The following is an 18,972-nucleotide window of genomic DNA, read 5'->3' as shown; positions in this document are numbered from 1 at the left end:
ACAAGTGGTTGCTTAGTGGTCGAAATTAAACCATAATTAATTTAAATTATAAGTTTGAACATAATTAAGGTTCTATAATCAAGGATTTCGCCAGGGCTACATTGATAATTTGTCTTAGGTGACTACTAAATAAGAGTAGGTACATATGCCTGTGTGTCCAATACATGGTATATGTCTGTCAGTTTGTTAGCTCATTACGTGGAAACAAATAAACTATAAACTGATTTAAATGCAATTTAATATACATATAGTTGATACTTCAGGTTAAAATTTAAATTCCTGCGGGATAAGGAACACTTGTTTTGGCTAACGAGTGAAATAAAATTATAATTAGGACTCTATATTTTACGATTACTATTCATCGTTACGGTGATAGAAGCTGAAACCGACGCTAAATTTTCCTTTAAAGCTCCAAATTCGGTCATCCCACCCATCCATATACTGACTTAATTCAATGTTGATAATCTGGCGCGATTGACTATTTTATTTTGCTGCTTTTAGGTCACACATCTTTTGATTAAAACAAACACCCCCCTAAAAATCTGACGTATTTTATGAACCCCAAAGGTGAATTGTTCGGGAGTGTTCTTCGCTAAGTTTGATGTAAATCGGTCAACTCCCTCAATATGTCATTGATGAAAGTGACTTCTCTCAATAAGATCAAAGTTTATTTAATACGTAAGCTTTTGCGTTAGTGTCTGTGAGATGGTGACAACAAAATAAATTACCTGGTTAAGTTTTTGTAGGTTCTTCTTAGAAGGGCGCGTTTGGATTCCTCGTAGCTTTAGGTTTAAGTTGGCGAACGTAGATATCACCATCACAACGCAATTATGTAAACATATTTGTATGAACGCCTCATAAGTGCCTGTTATAGGCCTACATGAATGAAGAATTTTTGAATTTGAATATCAAATGAAAAGGCTTGACTAGTAATTTCAAATGCAAGATGGCCACCTCGACAAAATGGCAAATTTCATTTATTAATTTTGTGCCGGGGTAAATTTTTACTTTATAATATATAAGTTGAGTTGATTAGATTTCGCTTCATTACATTTGTTTCTTTTTGATTCGTTGGATGGTTATCCTGTTATAGCTGTAGTACAGTTTCCGGCGATTGATAAGCCAAGTTGGGGTATATACCTAACTACATTTGGTAACCGTTCATAGTAGTATATAAAGAAGCGTGTAACTCAGACGAGCTATATATATTATGTTCTTTTTCAATATACAGTTCAAAATGTTTGCTCCGAGTTTATTACTTCTATTATTCATCGGGTCACTCAAAGCTCACGGTAAGTTTAGTTTTTTTTTTTTTAAGTGGAAAACCATTGCCTATAAACAGGTCTGCACTAGGCATGCAAGGTTGTTGTTACTTTTATTTTTTCCGCTAAGCAGCATTGTTGTAATGCTGTGTTCCGGTTTGAAAGGCGTGGTTGCCGGTGTTATTGCAAGCACATGGATTAACATCTACCCCTTAGGTTCACGGACGCGGGGCAGTTGCATGACGCGTTCTTTGTATGCCCTGCGAAGAATCTATTTCTACTTAGAATCCTAAGGCAGGAATCGTGTATTTGTAATAATTACAAGGGTCAAACTTTATCTTATTGCTACGCCCTGCGCCTCCATCCATGCCTTAACACAGTCATGAGCTCAGGGCCTCATGACTGTGTTAAGGCATGGATGCAAGTCAATAAATAATTCTGCTCTGGTTATAGGCGAGGGTTCGCTTAACATCTGTTGAGCCATCCGCTTGGCCCGCCAATCGTCATCATCAGCATCACTTCAACCGATTAACGTTAATTGGTCTACAAATGTCTAGTAGGGAGTTCCTGAATCCACGACCCTGTGCCAGTAGTTTCCCAACGAAGCGTTGGATGTCGTCTGTCCGACTCTTTCCGGTTACCGGTGCGGGGTCGCCATTCCATCACCTTAGGATCCCAACGTCTATCGGTTTATGGGAACGCTTAATTGTTTGGCGGGACGTGGCTTTGGCTGTAGGGTAACTGCTTACATCTGAAACCTCAAGCCAGACGAGACCAGAGAAGATACGGAAATAAAATATTCCATTTTACCCCTGCCGGGTATTGAACCAAATCGCCATTCCAACACCTTGGTGCACCAACGTCCGTGGTATCTCTGGGATATTTGCCCCGCACATTGCTACTCCAGGTTCGTGACTCACTGAGTTACGTCATTACCTCTTGTTTTTCTACTGATCTTCTCACGTCGAACTACTCAAAACATAGCTCTCTCCGACCCCCCCCCTTGAGTGACTCTGCGCCTTCTTATGAGGCCTATAGTAAGCGACCACGTTTCAAATCCGTATCACTGGTAACTCGCACAGTTCGAAGACTTTGGTCTATGGTCCGACAATTACTATTGTGTAAAATGAATTACCTAATAAGATTGCTAATTTCAGATAAATTACGTTGTGAATTCAACTACAAACAATTTTGCGGTTGGATAAATGACCTTAGTGTGACCGGAAAATGGCATGGTAAGTAATTTTATTTTTAACAAGAAATTACATAAAAACATTAAAGAAAACCCCAGCACAGTAAACTTGTATTGAGGGAGTTGTGAAAAAGTTTTGTGATTCACCATTTTGATGTAGATTTAAATTTTTATAACGTGTGGTATAGTAGTCCTAGTAGTTAAACCCTTTTCTTTGATATCCATATTCTAGCGACGCGCACGCTCAACATGGTCACAGAACACCTAGACGTGTTCAGTTGCTCTCTGAGCGAGTTCACAGAGGCCACTATGAACACAAAAAAATTCAAATTTTTATTCATGTAGACCTTATCACAGGCACTTATGAAGCATACATTCAAAATATTACCACTAATGTTAGGTGATGGTGACTGCATTCATTAACTTAAAACTAAAGTAGGAGGAGTTCCAAACGCGACCTGGTCTAAGAAGAGCCCACAACAAATTTAGCCAGCCAATAACTGTATAGATTATATTAGTTAGTAAGCTTGTCAATCGCATTAGAGTAACTTGTAAGATTGATTTTAGTAGTTTTGATAAATAAATCAAGATTGAGAGAGTTGTGAAAAATATGCAATCCGCCATTTTGTGGCGGTGGATTTCTTGGACCAATATTCAACAAAACGTAGCTAAGAACACTTCCGACTAATACACCTTTCAAATACAAAAAACAACATCAAAATCGGTTCATCCGTTAAAACACCCTATTGTTCTTGCGTCGGGAGTTAAAACAAGACCGCAGTCGACGAGACCTACCATTATTCATACATAATTTGACGACTGGCATCACTTCAACCGATTGACGTCCACTGCTGGACAGAATCCCAAGATACACGGTCCTGGGCCGCTTGTTGCCAGCGATTCCCAGCTACTCGCTTGATGTCGTCCATCCACCTCGTTGGGGGTTGACCAACGCTGCTTATACCGATGCGGGGTCTGTACCATAGTTCTTGCCATCACCCGCTATGACCTAATCTTTGTTAATTAATCTTATTTTCAGAGCCAGTATTCGGTTTCACATCCTTCAATCCAGGTTATGGGGAAATCAAGAGAGCTCGTTTGATGTCTGCATGGACCAATCGTGAGTTAGAGACTGGCTGTTTCTCCATGACATATACAACGCATTCTGGAACTATGTGAGTGTCACAATTATATAAAAGACCAGTGCCCAGTGGGTAGAACTTCGACTTCACTTTCGGGGGGCTGAGTTTGGACCCCAACACGCACCTCTAACTTTAAGTTATATGAAAACCAATTATAATATTATGTATATTATAATATTATGTATACATTGATCAGCGCTTGACGACAATCATGCCCGTTAGATACAACGATGAGGTCTAGATTGGAGCACGCTTGCCTAGAAAAAGCATATTCACTCTAGCCTTGAAGATTCTCAAATTATTCGTGTCAGGAAACACAGTTGCCGGGAGGGCGTTCCACATCTTAGCGGCACGTATCAGAAACGTGGATAAAAAACGGTGTCGGTGTCTCGCTGTTCTGTGCTAGAACGGGGAAGGAAGAACAAGATTGTGAAGTTCCTGAGCACACTCACCGAAGTATATCCGGTAAAAAAACCGATAAACAAATAAATAAATAAATATATTACGACAATGCACACATCGCCATCTAGCCCCAACGTAAGCGTAGCTTGTGTTATGGGTACTAAGATGACTGTTGAATATTTTTTAGAAATAATATACATAAATACTTAGAATATACATATAAACACACTGAAAAAAATTCATGCTCATCACACGAACATTTTCCAGTTGTGGGAATCGAACCCACGGCCTTGGACTCAGAAAGCAGGATCGCTGCAAACTGCGCCAATCGGCCGTAAAGGCAACTGCCGTTCCCTCAAAAAATCAGATATCCAGCTGCAAAGGCCAGCAAAGGGAAGCTTACTGAGAAGGCCGCCAGACCTGATTAAGAGCCTAGAGATATTTGGAGAGACAGCAAGTGCCTCACCGTGTTTCCCAATGGCTTCGCCCCATGTATGAGTGAACATTATACAGAATTACAGAATTTGCAAAATTTCAAGTGTTTCGCTGCCAGCTTTTCTTTCCTCTGTGTACAGTACACACACTCTTTTTCAAAAAATTATATCCAAGTCTTTGGGTTCCATAGAAGTGTCATACTTGGCAGAGGCAAGAAATAGTTGGTCTGCTCTTAGTCCCAGTATTTTGCCGGTTTCTTTTTCTTCACAGAGACAGTGGGATGACATTATTTGCAAAAAAACTTTTGACACACTTTTAGACCAAATGCCATCTAAAAGAGACCGTGCTCGTCTTCTCGCTCTCTCTGCTAAGGAGTCTGGCTACTGGCTACATGCTCTCCCTTCAGCTAACCTGGGCACTATGTTAGACCACACCACTCTATCGGTGGTGATTGGTCTTAGGCTTGGCGCCTCTATAATTCAGCCTCATCGATGCCACTGTGGTGACAACGTTGACACCTACGGTCACCATGGACTCTCCTGTTCAAGAAGCGCTGGTCGCTTCTCTCGCCATAGCACCATCAACGACATCATCCGACGTTCTCTAGCTACCGCTCACGTACCAGCTGTATTAGAACCTATTGGTTTGGCGCGGAGCGATGGCAAGAGGTATGACGCTCATACCTTGGAGGCTTGGAAGGTCACTTCTGTGGGATGCAACTTGTGTTGATACCCTAGCTGCATCACACATCCAGGCCACTTCGTCAATGGTAGGTGCGGCTGCTTCCAATGCCGAGCTGGCCAAGAGGCGTAAATATGAAAACCTGGATAGCAGTTTCATTTTTGTGCCTTTTGGAATAGAGACTTTGGGACCGTGGGGTCCGGAGGCAAGAGCCCTTTTCAAAGAATTATCGAAAAGGGTTATCGAGTCTACCGGTGATCCTAGAGCGGGCAGTTACCTTGGCCAACGAATTAGTTTGGCCATCCAAAGGGGCAATGCTGCCAGCATCTTGGGAACTGTGCCTCGCTGCGGTGGTTTCGAGGACGTTTTAGATTTTATTTAGTTTTTAAATAGTTTATTTTAGGTTATAGTTATGTATCAATAAAAATTATATTTTATTTAATAAATACATCAAAATTTAAGAGATAATGTAAATTATAACCTAAACAACACAAATTCTATATTTTCAGGAATCGGAAAGAATCTCCGGCAGATTTAATAGTCGAGTCGTCACTGGAAAGGGAAAAGGAAAAGGATGTCGATTTTTTTGAGGGGTATGTTTATGCTTTATGTTAATTCCAATTCTACTGTTTGATTTTTATAATAAGATAATCCTGCAACGAAATATGTGTATGGAGTTACAAAATATTTTGCTCACTTTAGATTACTATGTATCAAAGTTTATGACATAAAAAATAGAAATGAAATTCACTAATAATAATTTTATTTTAGTACTGCAGACGAGAATAATAAGTTACACATTATACTACAGCTGTACATTAAGGACGACTTGTAATAGTATTTACTGTTATGTATGTATTTATGATATTTTAAACTATATATAATGTATTATTTTATTTATGTAATCTAGTTCAAGTATTAGTATGTATTGTAAATAAACAAAATATGATATTATATTAATGTAACAGATATTTTATCAGCCGAAAAACAGCGGTAACAAAAGAAACGTCTATAGTTTATTATGGGCTGTTCAAGACCAGGGCGCGTTTGGAACACTCCTAACTTCAGTTAATGTTGACGAATGTAGTTATCACCTCTTTATTATTATAACGTATAATATGAACGCTTCATATGAATTCATTATTTATTAATTTGAATTTATTATAGCTCTTTTATTTCCTTAATGACTTTTATTTATTTTACAACTTTAGAATTAAAGTACACTTTGTAAGGCTGAATGTGAATAGTGTTTATACACGGTTCCATTTTTTTTTGTTTGATGTGATTATTACCAAACACCTATCTAAAAGTGTACGCATACATACGCTATTTTTTTCAAAACTCTACCTCGAGCTGTAATCGTAAGTCTCTTGTTTGTCACACATAAGGCATTAGTAATTGAAATAAAAACATCGATAAAAAAAAAAGATAAAAAAAAGTTCAAACAAAAAGTAAATAGAATGGCTCAGACTCTCGATTTACTGTAAATTTCGAAATGCATGATTAGTAAGAATATATGACAGACTAATAAATATCTATATCAATGGTAGAAACAGTAAATTGCGCAATTTACTAGGGGCGCGTTCAAGCAATATGGTACTATGCTGTATGGGGACTTAGACTGCATTATAGACGGTCGAATATCTACATAAATGGTACCTCGATATCTTCAAAGTAAAAAATATAGTAAAAGATTTAAAAAAATATATATTTATTTTATAATATATACTATACAAATTTCAATTCACAAAATAACGTTTACTTATCTTTTGCTAGCCATATTCATACATTTCGAAACTTTTAATAATTTTTAAAAATTTTGGCGGCAAAAGTATGCGCGTGTTAGCCCGGCACACGACTCCTGTTGACAGTGGTCACGAGCGGACTGAAGGGGGACTGATTTCATACAATAACGTGCTCGCGCTAGCTTGCTTGTAAAGGTCGTATGCGACAAAACGGTTTTATTCGTTTAAATTTAAAACTAAAATTCGTTATCGAAAATCAGGACCATCTTAAAGTGTGTTTTTATAGTGATCTATACAGAAAAATTTAATACATAAATGGGTCCCGTTTGCCTATAAAATGGATATTTCTGCTTAAAAAGAGGTGACTTAAATATTTTTTTCTCTGTTATCAAAGTTAACCAATCTTAAATTGCTATTACCAGATTAAAGTTAATAACATAAAGAATCAAGCTACGTAATATTACTTTCTTATGTTCAGTAATTACTGAGATAAATTGAAATCCCTGCTGCCAAAATTTTGAATGCATCGCTTTATAACGCACATAACTTAGAAAAGTTAGAGTTGCGTGCAAGGATTCGAACTCGTCCTCCGGAAAGTGAAATCGAAGTCCTACCCTACTACGACGGGCTTTCATCGCTTGTTATAGATATTATTGGTTTTTATTTAAAAAAAGAGCTGGCTATGAGTGATTAAAATTAATTTTATAAATTTAAAATGCATATAAAAAATTTCGAAACCGACAGGATTTCAAACGTGTCTCGAAAAAGTACATCGAAACTGCAACGTATCCTACTAGATGACGCAACAGTCGCTATAAGATTGATGTGAAAGGCATAATATACTAATTTTCGGCATCGACGGTAGGAGAGCCGTAGCGTAATTGGAGAAAACGCTCAGGCCGCGATTGCCAGATAGTCGCAGGTTCAAATCCTGTCGGTTCCGAAAAAATTTATATCCATTTTAATTTTATAAAATTGATAATTCCTCCAAGTGTAGTTAAAAACACTAATAAAGATTTAAATTAAGTTAGGTAACAGAGCTTTTTGTGACCAAGCTCGTCCGGGGAATTACTGTCACCATGCTTATTACTGCAGCATTGTAGAAATGCTGTGTTCCGGTCTCAAAGGCGTGGTTACCGATGCGAAGTGTTGCTCTGTGAGATTCAGCGATCATAATAATAATCATTTATTTGAGACGTTGGTAAACAATATAGTCAGTTTAGAGAGCTGACATTCTACTAAATGAATAGTGTGCAAATTTGGTTCATGGATGTTAAAAAATTAAAAAGAATCAACCTTAATTAAATGTCAAATTAAATTAAACTAAACACTACAAACACATGATAAAATTAAAAATGACAGTAAATAAATAACCAAATCGAAATAAATGTTCCATAATTTATATTTAAAATTATTCAGTTTATAATAAATATTCTTTTACATCATAATAACATTTTTGGAGAAGCATTAATTTATTCTTAAACATATTAAGATTCAAGTTTTCGAAATCGGTTGGTAGTTTATTATATATTTTTACAGCCATACCGCAAGCACATTTCATATATTATGTACTATTGCATCGTTTTGCAGTACAGAGCTTGTTGGGATATCTGACGACTTTATACGTATTATATTCACAATTACTTTTGGAATAATTTGGGTATCTTTTAACAAATATACACATATCTTTTATATACATACAAGGCAGTATACCTAATTTGTTGGTTCGTAAGTGGTGAGCTATACTTTCTCCATCAATTGCATATACTATAATAAATAAAAAATAGAAGAAGAAGAAGAAGAAACACTGTATTGCACGTATAACATACAGCGCACAAGTATACAGTACACAATGTAGACATGCAAAGGCGGCCTTATTGCTGCAAGCAATCTCTTACAGGCAACCTTTTAGATAGGACTTACAGCAAGAGAACGGGATAGTGCCAAGAGTGTTGATACATAAATACCAAAATGTAATACAAATACATATATAATTTAAATAAATATATCTACGTAATATATAAAAACGTAAAATACGTAATATATAAAGAACTGATTTCTAAGTACGTCTTTGACTTTATTTGGTAAAAACAGGCTATTAAATCAGGTACTCGTTAATAAAAATTATAAAATTAAAAAAGGAAATCAAAATTTGTTTTAAGTAGTACTTTATTATCTATATTTATAATAAAGCTGTAACTGGAAGATTTCTGTACATTTAATATATTTTTGAAAATTTTGATCGGAGGATGCTTTATAATCGATACTGAGTCCAAAACGAGATCTGGATAAGATTTTTATTTAATTTTTGTCTGTATGTCTGTCTGTCTGTCCGGGCATCACGTGAAAACTACTGAACGGATTTAAATAAAATATGGTATAGTGGTAGCTGATATTCCGGGTAAACGAAAAGTTTCTGTCCACCTATCCTAAATGGAATGAAAGTTTTTATCAATTTTACTTCATAGCTCCGTTCAATTTGTACCGATTTTAATAATTCTTTTTTTATTTGAAAGTGTATACTAACAAGCATGTATTGTCTAATTTTTATGAATATCTGATAAATATTGTCGAAGATAAAGGACATAACTCTTCACAGAAACTAGCATGTCGCAAAGCATATGGTACAACGATCGAATGCATGTGCACCATCCTACTGATATTATAAATGCGAAAGTTTCTGAGTATGGATGTATATTTTACCATGGTTTTCTGTAAATTGGCTGCAATATAACGATATTTTTTTAAAGATGTCATACTGACTTAGAGTTTTACTGGCATACGCCGCGAAAATTAAAAAAAAAAAATTAAAAATTAAAAATTCATTTATTTCAAGTAGGCCTAATTAATGAGCACTTTTGAAACATCAAGTCAGTCTGTTTGTAGTGACTCTACCACCGGTTCGGAAGGCAGATTCCACTGAGAAAAGCCGGCAAGAAACTCAGCAGATTTCTCTTTTCCAACATTATTTTAAAGTTTAAAGTTTGATGATACATAAATATGTTTAAAGTAACCGTGATTATCTATAAAAGAATCCGCGAGGCTATATGTCTAACTGTTATGGTTAAGTCACAATAACTACTTTTTTTATAATTTTTCTTTCAAAACATAATACATATAACCTAAAGTAAACTATTTAAAACTAAATAAAATCTAAAACGTCCTCGAAACCACCGCAGCGAGGCACAGTTCCTAAGATGCTGGCAGCATTGCCCCTTTGGATGGCCAAACTAATTCGTTGAAGTTCAACCTGCAAGTTCCTTTTTAAATTATTTAAATTGAACCTATCGCTTAGAAGTTGCGACGGGTATAGAAATTCCGCGAATAACATAGTTTGGAAATAAAACTGGACCTGGTAAGTAGCGCTGCAATTCGTTTCTAGGTTTTTTTAAGATACTAAAACCTCTAATAACCGATTCGGTGCAGACGAAGTTGCACGGGTCAGCTAGTAATGAATATATTGTGAAGCTACAGTAACTATACTTATTTCTTTACATTACAATGAACTACTAAGACATTGAAGTTTTATGTATTAAATGTTTAATCTTTGTCCGTAGATTTCCAATATTACGAGTGTTTCAAATCCCATCATATCTGGACCATGAAACATTCAATTGGGTTAGCGAAGACGCAAGGACGAAATACAAGCTTTTTGAGATCAAGGCAAATTTGCAATTTACCAAATACGAGGCTGTGCTACCTCTGAAGAAATTTGGGCAAGACTTTCGGGTGCGTTTATTAAACTAATATTATTTAAATTTGACATTGACATTTGACATTTAAATTCACCTTGACATCGACATCAAAATTCAAAAAGTTCAAAATTCAAAATTTATTTATTTCAAGTAGGCCTAATATAAGCACTTTTGAAACGTCAAGTCTGTCTGTTTGTAGTGATTCTACCACCGGTTCGGAAGGCAGATTCTACCGAGAAGAAGCCGGCAAGAAACTCAGCAGTTGCTCTTTTCCAACATCAACAATTTACATTTTGCATTTTAACATTCATTTTTCTATCTTGTGTGAGCTGAAAGCGGAGCCGGAAGCTTCCAAGCAACCTTGTCATTAAAAAATTCATCAATAGTATAGTAACCTCGCTGTAATAAGTGTGTTTTAACAAATTCTTTAAACTTGTGCATTGGCAGGTCCAAAATCACCTTAGGAATCATATTATAAAAGCGTATACTCAATCCCACAAATGATCCCTGTACCTTACGCAGACGATATGCAGATGACACTAATTTATGACCATTTCTTGTAAGTCGACTGTTTATGTCCATTGACATTGACATTTGACATTAACATTGAAATTTGATATTGACATTTGACATTGAAATTAACTCTGTTACTGTGGCCAATGAAATACTACTGGCTGCTATCATTATAAACTAAATATTATAAATGCTTTTATAGTAGGATTTCTAAGGTAATTTTGTACCTAACAATTTAAACTTAAAACAATATGTTCGAGCACTGTTACTATACGATTGATGAATTACTTAACGACGAGGTTTCCTGTTCCGGTCTTATCTTTCACAAGATAGTTAAATTCTAACATGATGTAAAAACTGTGAAATGGTGTTGAGAAAAGCAATCTGCTGAGCTTGCCGGCTCTCCTCGGTAGAATCTGCCTTCCGATCCGGCGGTGGAGCTACAAACAGCCAAAATTATAAAGTAGACCTAGGTACTTGACGTAAAATAATTTTAAGTGTAGATGTTAAAAATTCACACCGCTTGCTCATTTTTTTTATATTGGCTATATTTTGTGGCAACTACGACAAATCAACCTATCAAGTTGCCACTAGAAAGTAACAAAACATAGCCTACCGTAAATTATGAAAATTAAGCTTAATTTGCTATACTCCGCGAACAGCAGGAGAATCTGTATGGGGTCGTTTATAATTACTTCAATCCGTTTACTCCTCACCAAACAGATCACCGGCAATGTACCCTCTACGCACGTTTTCTCATCCTCAGGAGTTATTGACTTTAGCACCATATAGATTCTCTTGCTGTTCGCGGAGTATAGCAAGTTAACCTTAATTTTCATAATACGGCAAAGTAACGCCAGCTTCTATCCAATATAGCCTACAGTAGCGTTTTACTGCATTACTTGGCGGTCGCCATTGCCCCTCCTTTAGTTTGGCCTACAAAATGACCGTTAAAAAAATTGCTCAACCACTAGTACAAGTCCACTTTAATAATTTAAACGTTTTTCTATTCGTATATACCTTAAAACTATATAATGAATAATAGAAACAGTAGTGAACATCGAAACTATTTAATTTAAAAATTTTAAGTGAAATACTATGATTAATTTGTTTGAGACTGGTTAATATCTATCTATCTATCTATTGATATTATATACGCATGAAAGTTTGAGAGGTTGTATGGATATATGGATATGTGGATGTATGGATGTTGTTACTCTTTGAGGCAAAAACTACTGACCGGATTTTACTGAAATGTGGAATGGATCTTAATCGTGCCTCTCTACTACTTGTTCTGCGCTTTTGCTCGCACGCTCTGTTCAGATGAAACGTGACAATGAGTCATGCTTTATCGTGCGTGCAGCCGGCGTTAATCCATTTAGAAAAAAACATAAAATATGCTCAAAAATGGCTCTTAACGAAAACATAGCCTCGATGGGAGTGGCTTATGTAGTGTACCCCGCATGCGTTAGTTTGCTAGTCACAATGCTGACAGACGGTAGTAAGCCAAACACGGCTGGTCCCGTGCTGCATGACGTACAGTAAAACCAATCATGTATTTTGCGATTCAATTCGTGTTGTGTGCAAATGTAGACTGATTTCGAATGACTATTGGTATTTTATTAGTTTAAAATTTTTCTTACCCAGATCATCATAGAATCAGATTCCGAAGGTGACTATGTGCAACTAGATAAAGTTGAAATACTTGAAAACCACTATTGCGAGACATCTATATTCCACGCTAGGACTCCAAATTTTTTGAGCTCTGGTGAATCTTTTTTTATTTATATCTATATTAACGACCATCATTTGTTTAAATTATAAGTTTCAACATTTAAAAGATTCTATTGTCAAAGACTTATTTAATCACAGATTTCCTCAAGGCTGCACTGTTCATTTCAGAAACATTTTCTTTGTGGGAATCGAACCCACGGCCTTAGAACCTTGGAAACAGGTTATTTGGTGGCATCTCCGACCTCTCTGACGACCTCCCTGGCGCAACGGTGAGCGCTTGGAATTTAAGTTGGAGGTCCCGGGTTCGATCCCCGGCAGGCGCAATCTGGGAATTTTAATTTCTGAATTATCTTAGACCAGACGTCTGGAAGACTTTGGCCATAGCTAGTTAACACCCTACTGAAAAATACGTGCCGCTAAGCGATTTAGTGTTCCGGTACGATGTCGCGTAGAAACCGATTAGGGGTATGACTACTGTACTCCCTAACAGGTTAGCCCGCTAACATCTTAGACTGCATCGTCACTTACCACCAGTTAGTGGAATAAAAAGTTAAAAGTAAAAGTTTCCACAGTGCCTAGCTAAATTTGATGTCAACTAAGATAGGGAATCAGCCTGCTGGTCATACCAACGTATCGGACTGTGACCACGTTATCTTTGTCATTCCACTTTGCCTGTTAGTTTTTCGATATTATCTCCGTTTTTTCTGGCAACATGTCCTATCGATTTTACTGCTAAGGCGAGCCAAAAGATGTTTCATATAAAAAAAAGACGGAAGGATTGCGTAAAAAGCTGCTCAGTGATTTTACTCAAAGGGAGTTTAAAAATAACTCACGAAAACGTCGTTCGAATATTTGGCAAATAAGATAGCACGCCATCGGTCGCTACTTATACTTATACTATAACTTTACAGAATATATCGCAGCGTATTATGTGCACTCTTCGCCTTCCACGTCGTTTATTAGAACTACAACAACAACAACACATCCGCCGCCAACAACGCCTCCGCCAACAACAACAACTGCCCCGCCGCCAACAACAACTACCCCGTTGCCAATAACAACTGCCCCGGAGCCAACAACGATGCAACTACCACTAGGGGTTAATGGTAACTAGGAATTTCTTAACGCTTATAGGAAGTAAGAAGAATTTTTTATATAGTAATTGCTTGTCACCACATCGAAAAAAGAAACCATAGAAGCATAACTTCTGCTCAAAAATGGCCCAAACGAAAACATAGCCTCGGTGGGAGTGGCTTATGAAGTGTGCGTTGCGTTGAGTTAGCTATAAATAGTCGTCTCAATGCAGCAAGATGAACTGCCGGCCAATCACGGCTGGTCCCGTGATGCATGACATACAGCAGAACCAATCATGTAGTTTGCGTTCCAATTCATGGTGCGTACGCATATACTGACGGTTTCCCATTTTGAATGACAATTTGTTTTTCGTTCGCTGATCGTGAATACCATTCACTCATGAGCATCTGCCACATCAAATCAATTATGCCCTAAAACGGTCTTAAGTTTAAAAAAGTGTTTAGATTTTGAATAATAACGGGTTATTAAATTGAGTATAGCCTTGGGATTGCTTTTCAGATTCTTTACGTTGTGACTTCAATGGTGACTCACTCTGCGGTTGGAGCAGTGACCAAGCGGTGACAGGCAAGTGGTATGGTAAGTAATTTCATTTGTAAGAACAAGAGACTTGGATTATCTGGGAATACTCGTGCTGTCAATATGCTAATACCATTACGGCATCTGGAAAATTTTTGCCCATAATCGTTTAGTACCTGAAGACCAAAGTCTTCGTGTTGCCAGTGATGATTTACGTATCTGAAACGTGGTCAATTACTATGGGCCACATAAGAAGACTCAGAGTCACTCAGTGGTTGATGGAGAGAGCTATGTTAGGAGTATATACCTACGTGATAAAATCAGAAATAAGGAGATGCGTAGAAGAACTAAAGTTACCGACATAGCTCAACAAGACATATAGCTCGGATAACCGTTGGACATTGGGTCCCAAGGGGCTGGAATGGCAATCTCGCACCGGTAAACGCAGCGTTAGTTGGACAGATGAAACCAAATAAGAGGCATGGAAATAAGCGGCCAAAACCGTGTATATTTTGGAATTCCCTCAAAAGACATTTGTTTCGAAAAACTTATATTGGTAATAGCTGCAAAAAATTGGTTCCCCGCCATCTATAAGGGTTCCTTTAAACCACGGGCAACCGGAAAAGTATTGAACGGATTGCGATTCGACTTCGCAATGCTCGTCACAATAAAGGGGCAGATGGTGAAGTATCGGGAACACTCTTCAACAATAAACGTCCCTGCAACGGGAAAAGCAATATTGTTTAATAGATGATAAGCAGTATTTAGGTATTAGTTATAACTGATATCATAACAAGTCCCCTAAAAAGCAAATAAGAAAAAAAACTAAATTTAATTCAATTTCAAGTTATTTGCTATAAACGTTTTTCATCTACGTTTTTGATACGTACCGCTAAGGTTTGGGACGCTCTGCCGGCATCGGTTTCTCCTGCCACGTACAAATTGAATACCTTCAAGGAAAGAGTGAATAGGCATTTTCAAAGCAATTTCGTCTCACTGTAGACCGCTTCATTGCTTTCCATCAGGCATGATAATTGTCTAGCGCAAGCCTTTCTAGTATAAAAAAGGTACTTAAGATACATTGTCCTAAGCCCTGTACAGTGTAGTTCCCTGAGCATCATCCCTCTAACTAGTCTGTCTCGACGCATTATGGCCAGATGCGACTGAGTTCGCGATCGGGAATCACCAGTGGAATAAATAGACAGTCTACTGTAATAACATTACGATGGTGGTATTATCATTATCCTATAACAGTGCACTGCTGGATTTTGTCGAGTTAATGGTAGTTGTAGCCCAGAACACACTGCTGCCCGTGCCCCGTTACATTCCCTTAGTCGCCTCGTACGACACCTGCGACAAGAGGAGGGGTGGTTACAAATATATCCAAATCTGCCGTCGCCACGCGGCAATTAAAAGCAAATTATTTTCAGCAATTATAAAATAAAATTATAAAAAAAATGATTCGACAGAACTGAGGTTCAAACTGAGGGTTTTTACGTAGGTTTAATTTTACTCGAAAAACCAAGAAATACACAAAACAAATAATTGTATGTACGTTGCTACCTCATAAAGTTCGTTATTTAATCTATAACTCACTTATAAAGCCACACTTAGACTTACTTAATTCAAGTTTGGGGATCAGCAGCTAATACTAACCTTAAAGTTTTACAAACACCACAAAATAAATTGATTAAAGTATTATTTAACTATGACTTTTTAACATCAACTGAAAAAATATATAAGGTTAATGAATCTATTAAATACCTATTAATACTATACTTGTATTTTAATCAAATTTAAAGAAAATTAAAAGCAAATTATTAACAAAAGAATGAAATTCAAACATAACCTTTACAGTAAAAAATAAATATCCACAACTACAACAATTGAGAAGTGCCAACAATATAATCCTACGCCAATTGGGAACTAACTATGGGAAACGAAATATTACTTTTTAAAATTCTCAATTATATAATAAACTACCTTAAAATCTTAAAGAGTGCAAAAGTATACACACCTTCAAAAATTACTAAAAGACCATTTTCAAAATAAAACTTAAACTTTACATTTAAAAAAAAAAAATTGGTTGCCTGTAAAGTCGGTATACGGGCGAAAGTTTTACGTGACAACGACTTTGTGTGGTAAAATAATTTTAATGTGAATATTCATTCGTATAGTAGGAAGAAGGATGAAATAATAGTAACAATTTAAAACATTTATTTATACAAAGAATTATATTTAAAACATTAATTTATACAAAGAATCTCGCACTGAATTTCATATTAACAAAATTTTATTTTTACCTTTACACATACATACGTATTTATATACAAATATACATACAATAACTTGCAATACATTTGCGTACAATGAAACAGCGTTTACTACAAAGGGACGCGTGCCTTTCACTTTTTATGTCTGTCTCTCTCGCTCTTAGGCGGGCTAACCAAGCCCGAGTGGAAGGGACGCGTGCCTCTCACTCGCTCTCATTGTGAGCGCATAACGTGAGCGGAGCGTAACGCAGTTTCTTGAAGTGTCACCCGGCAAACCAATTTATAAGACGTTGTCACGTCAATAAAACTTAACTTTAACGTTTCTATCTAAGAGACATAACGAAATTAATCACCTAACTAACTAACAAAGTAACAGTTTTAGTTTTCACATCTAGTTGTGTATGAATCCATGTTACATATGCAGTGACATAGCCGCGGCTCGCGTCAGCAGTTGACCTTCCGTCGATATGATTTTGATGCGATGGTGCTTCAAAACTACCCACTTACAGTTTACAATTTATTTATTGTGCGCTCGAAAATGCAATTTTATATAAGTACCCTCTTTTTGTAAATTAGCCTGTAAGTTTCATATAAGTGGAAATTCCTTTATCTTAATATATAAAAATCTCCTGTCACGATGTTTGTCCGCGATGGACTCCTAAACTACTTAACCGATTTTAAATAAAATTGGCTCACCGTGAGCAGTCTGGTCCAACTTAAGAGATAGGATATCTTAGATCTTTAATTATAGTCGCAATTTTATTTTATTGCAAATTATTTGTCACATGTTATATATATATGTATATATATACTACAATACTCACTTAAGGCTAAGCGATACTGAATACTTTAAAAACAAAATCAAACGCAGACGAAGTCGCGGGCAACAGCTAGTGGAACAATAAATATCTTAAAGCAGAATACGATGGCGCCGCAATGCCATCTGTTCAACAGATGACTCCAAACAAGAGTAGCAGCTACGTTTTATAGGAAAATGTACCCACTTTATTGCTAGGTTGGAATTGATCCCTAATGCTATATTAATCATACTTATTTCCAGAGTTCGCACATAATTTCCTATACACTACAATGTTTAAAGAAAATGAGACAGCTCGTTTGCTGTCTGCAACGTACGATCGTGAGTTAGAAGAGAATGGCTGTTTCTCCTTGACATATACAACGAATGTAAATCAATTTGAGTGAGTGCCACAAGTTTTATAAATGACGCGAAATTAGGAAAGAGGCTTTCAGAACATAGACCCACCATACTACTCCAATTATTATTTTCATTACCGGCCTTCCTCGATTTGTGGACTCCATGCCACATGCCATTCGAGAACATTATGGAGGACTCTCAGGCAAGCAGGTTTCCTCACGATGTTTTAACGTTGATTGCTTAAAGCATCGAGGCTGGGCAATCGTTGAAGGAAGTGATATTGTAATTGCTAAAAACGCACATAACTTAGAAAAGTCAGAGGTGCGTGCTAGTATACGAACTCGTCCCCCCAAATTGAAGTTGAAGTCCTACTGGGGGTACTGTATCACCGCTTCATCATTGATTTAATAGGCTCCAATGGCCTGGGTGGGCTATAACTATATCTAATTATGACTTGAAAACAGTGATAAAAATCGAGGCTAACGGCTTAACCTGCGAGGCCTGCGAGTTCCAGCTAATGAGACCGCACGGATCGGGATGACGCAAACTTTGGTTCGGTGATGTGCGTCGAACCAGGATCGTGAAGACGTAATATTAGAAGTAATAAAAACCTGGCTATGTTTCTTGTGGGCTCTTCTTAGACCAGGGCGCGTTTGGATCCTCCTGGCTTTAGTTTTAAGTTAACGAATGCAATTATCACTATCACTAACATTAGTGCAACATGTTAAATGTATGAACGCTTTATAAGTGCCTTTAATAAGGTCTACATGAATAAAACATTTTTAAATTTGAATTTGAATTTAAGAAAGTTGCGATCAGATGCACCAATCCAACGCATCGATCCACTCTCGTTCCAATTCAAATTTAAAATTCTTTGTTCATGAAGGCTTATCAAAGACACTTTTGAAGCGTCCATAAATGTATTTTTACATAATAGGTATGATGACTAATTTTGAAATGTTGCTTCATAATGCTGTGCAATGTCTACTATGACAAAAAATTATGTTATTTTTGCAGAAATTATATTTTGTTTTTAAAGTTATATTTAGAAAAAATATTTAGCGCGAAAACCTTGTCATGAACGCACTTGTGACGTTATAGGCAAATTACAGCTATAATATAAAGGAAGTC

At 36.7% G+C, this 18,972-nt stretch overlaps 1 protein-coding gene across 1 annotated transcript in view; it reads left to right on the top strand.

Annotated features, from left to right (window-relative positions):
- The first annotated feature begins 1,194 nt into the window (after positions 1-1,194).
- LOC120634596 overlaps positions 1,195-18,972 on the top strand; it is a 37,588-nt gene continuing 19,810 nt past the window's right edge. The window contains exons 1-9 of the mRNA XM_039905323.1: positions 1,195-1,292; positions 2,420-2,497; positions 3,494-3,629; positions 5,624-5,707; positions 10,417-10,588; positions 12,715-12,835; positions 13,713-13,907; positions 14,395-14,472; positions 17,746-17,884. Of these exons, the coding sequence (XP_039761257.1) occupies positions 1,211-1,292; positions 2,420-2,497; positions 3,494-3,629; positions 5,624-5,707; positions 10,417-10,588; positions 12,715-12,835; positions 13,713-13,907; positions 14,395-14,472; positions 17,746-17,884 (1,085 nt within the window). The 5' untranslated portion in view covers positions 1,195-1,210. The remainder of the gene's footprint in view (positions 1,293-2,419; positions 2,498-3,493; positions 3,630-5,623; positions 5,708-10,416; positions 10,589-12,714; positions 12,836-13,712; positions 13,908-14,394; positions 14,473-17,745; positions 17,885-18,972) is intronic.

Source organism: Pararge aegeria, chromosome 24 (genome assembly GCF_905163445.1).
Source record: "Pararge aegeria chromosome 24, ilParAegt1.1, whole genome shotgun sequence".
NCBI lineage: Eukaryota > Metazoa > Arthropoda > Insecta > Lepidoptera > Nymphalidae > Pararge > Pararge aegeria.
The sequence above is the reverse complement of the archived record's forward strand: the minus strand, read 5'-3'. Positions and strand labels throughout refer to the sequence as shown.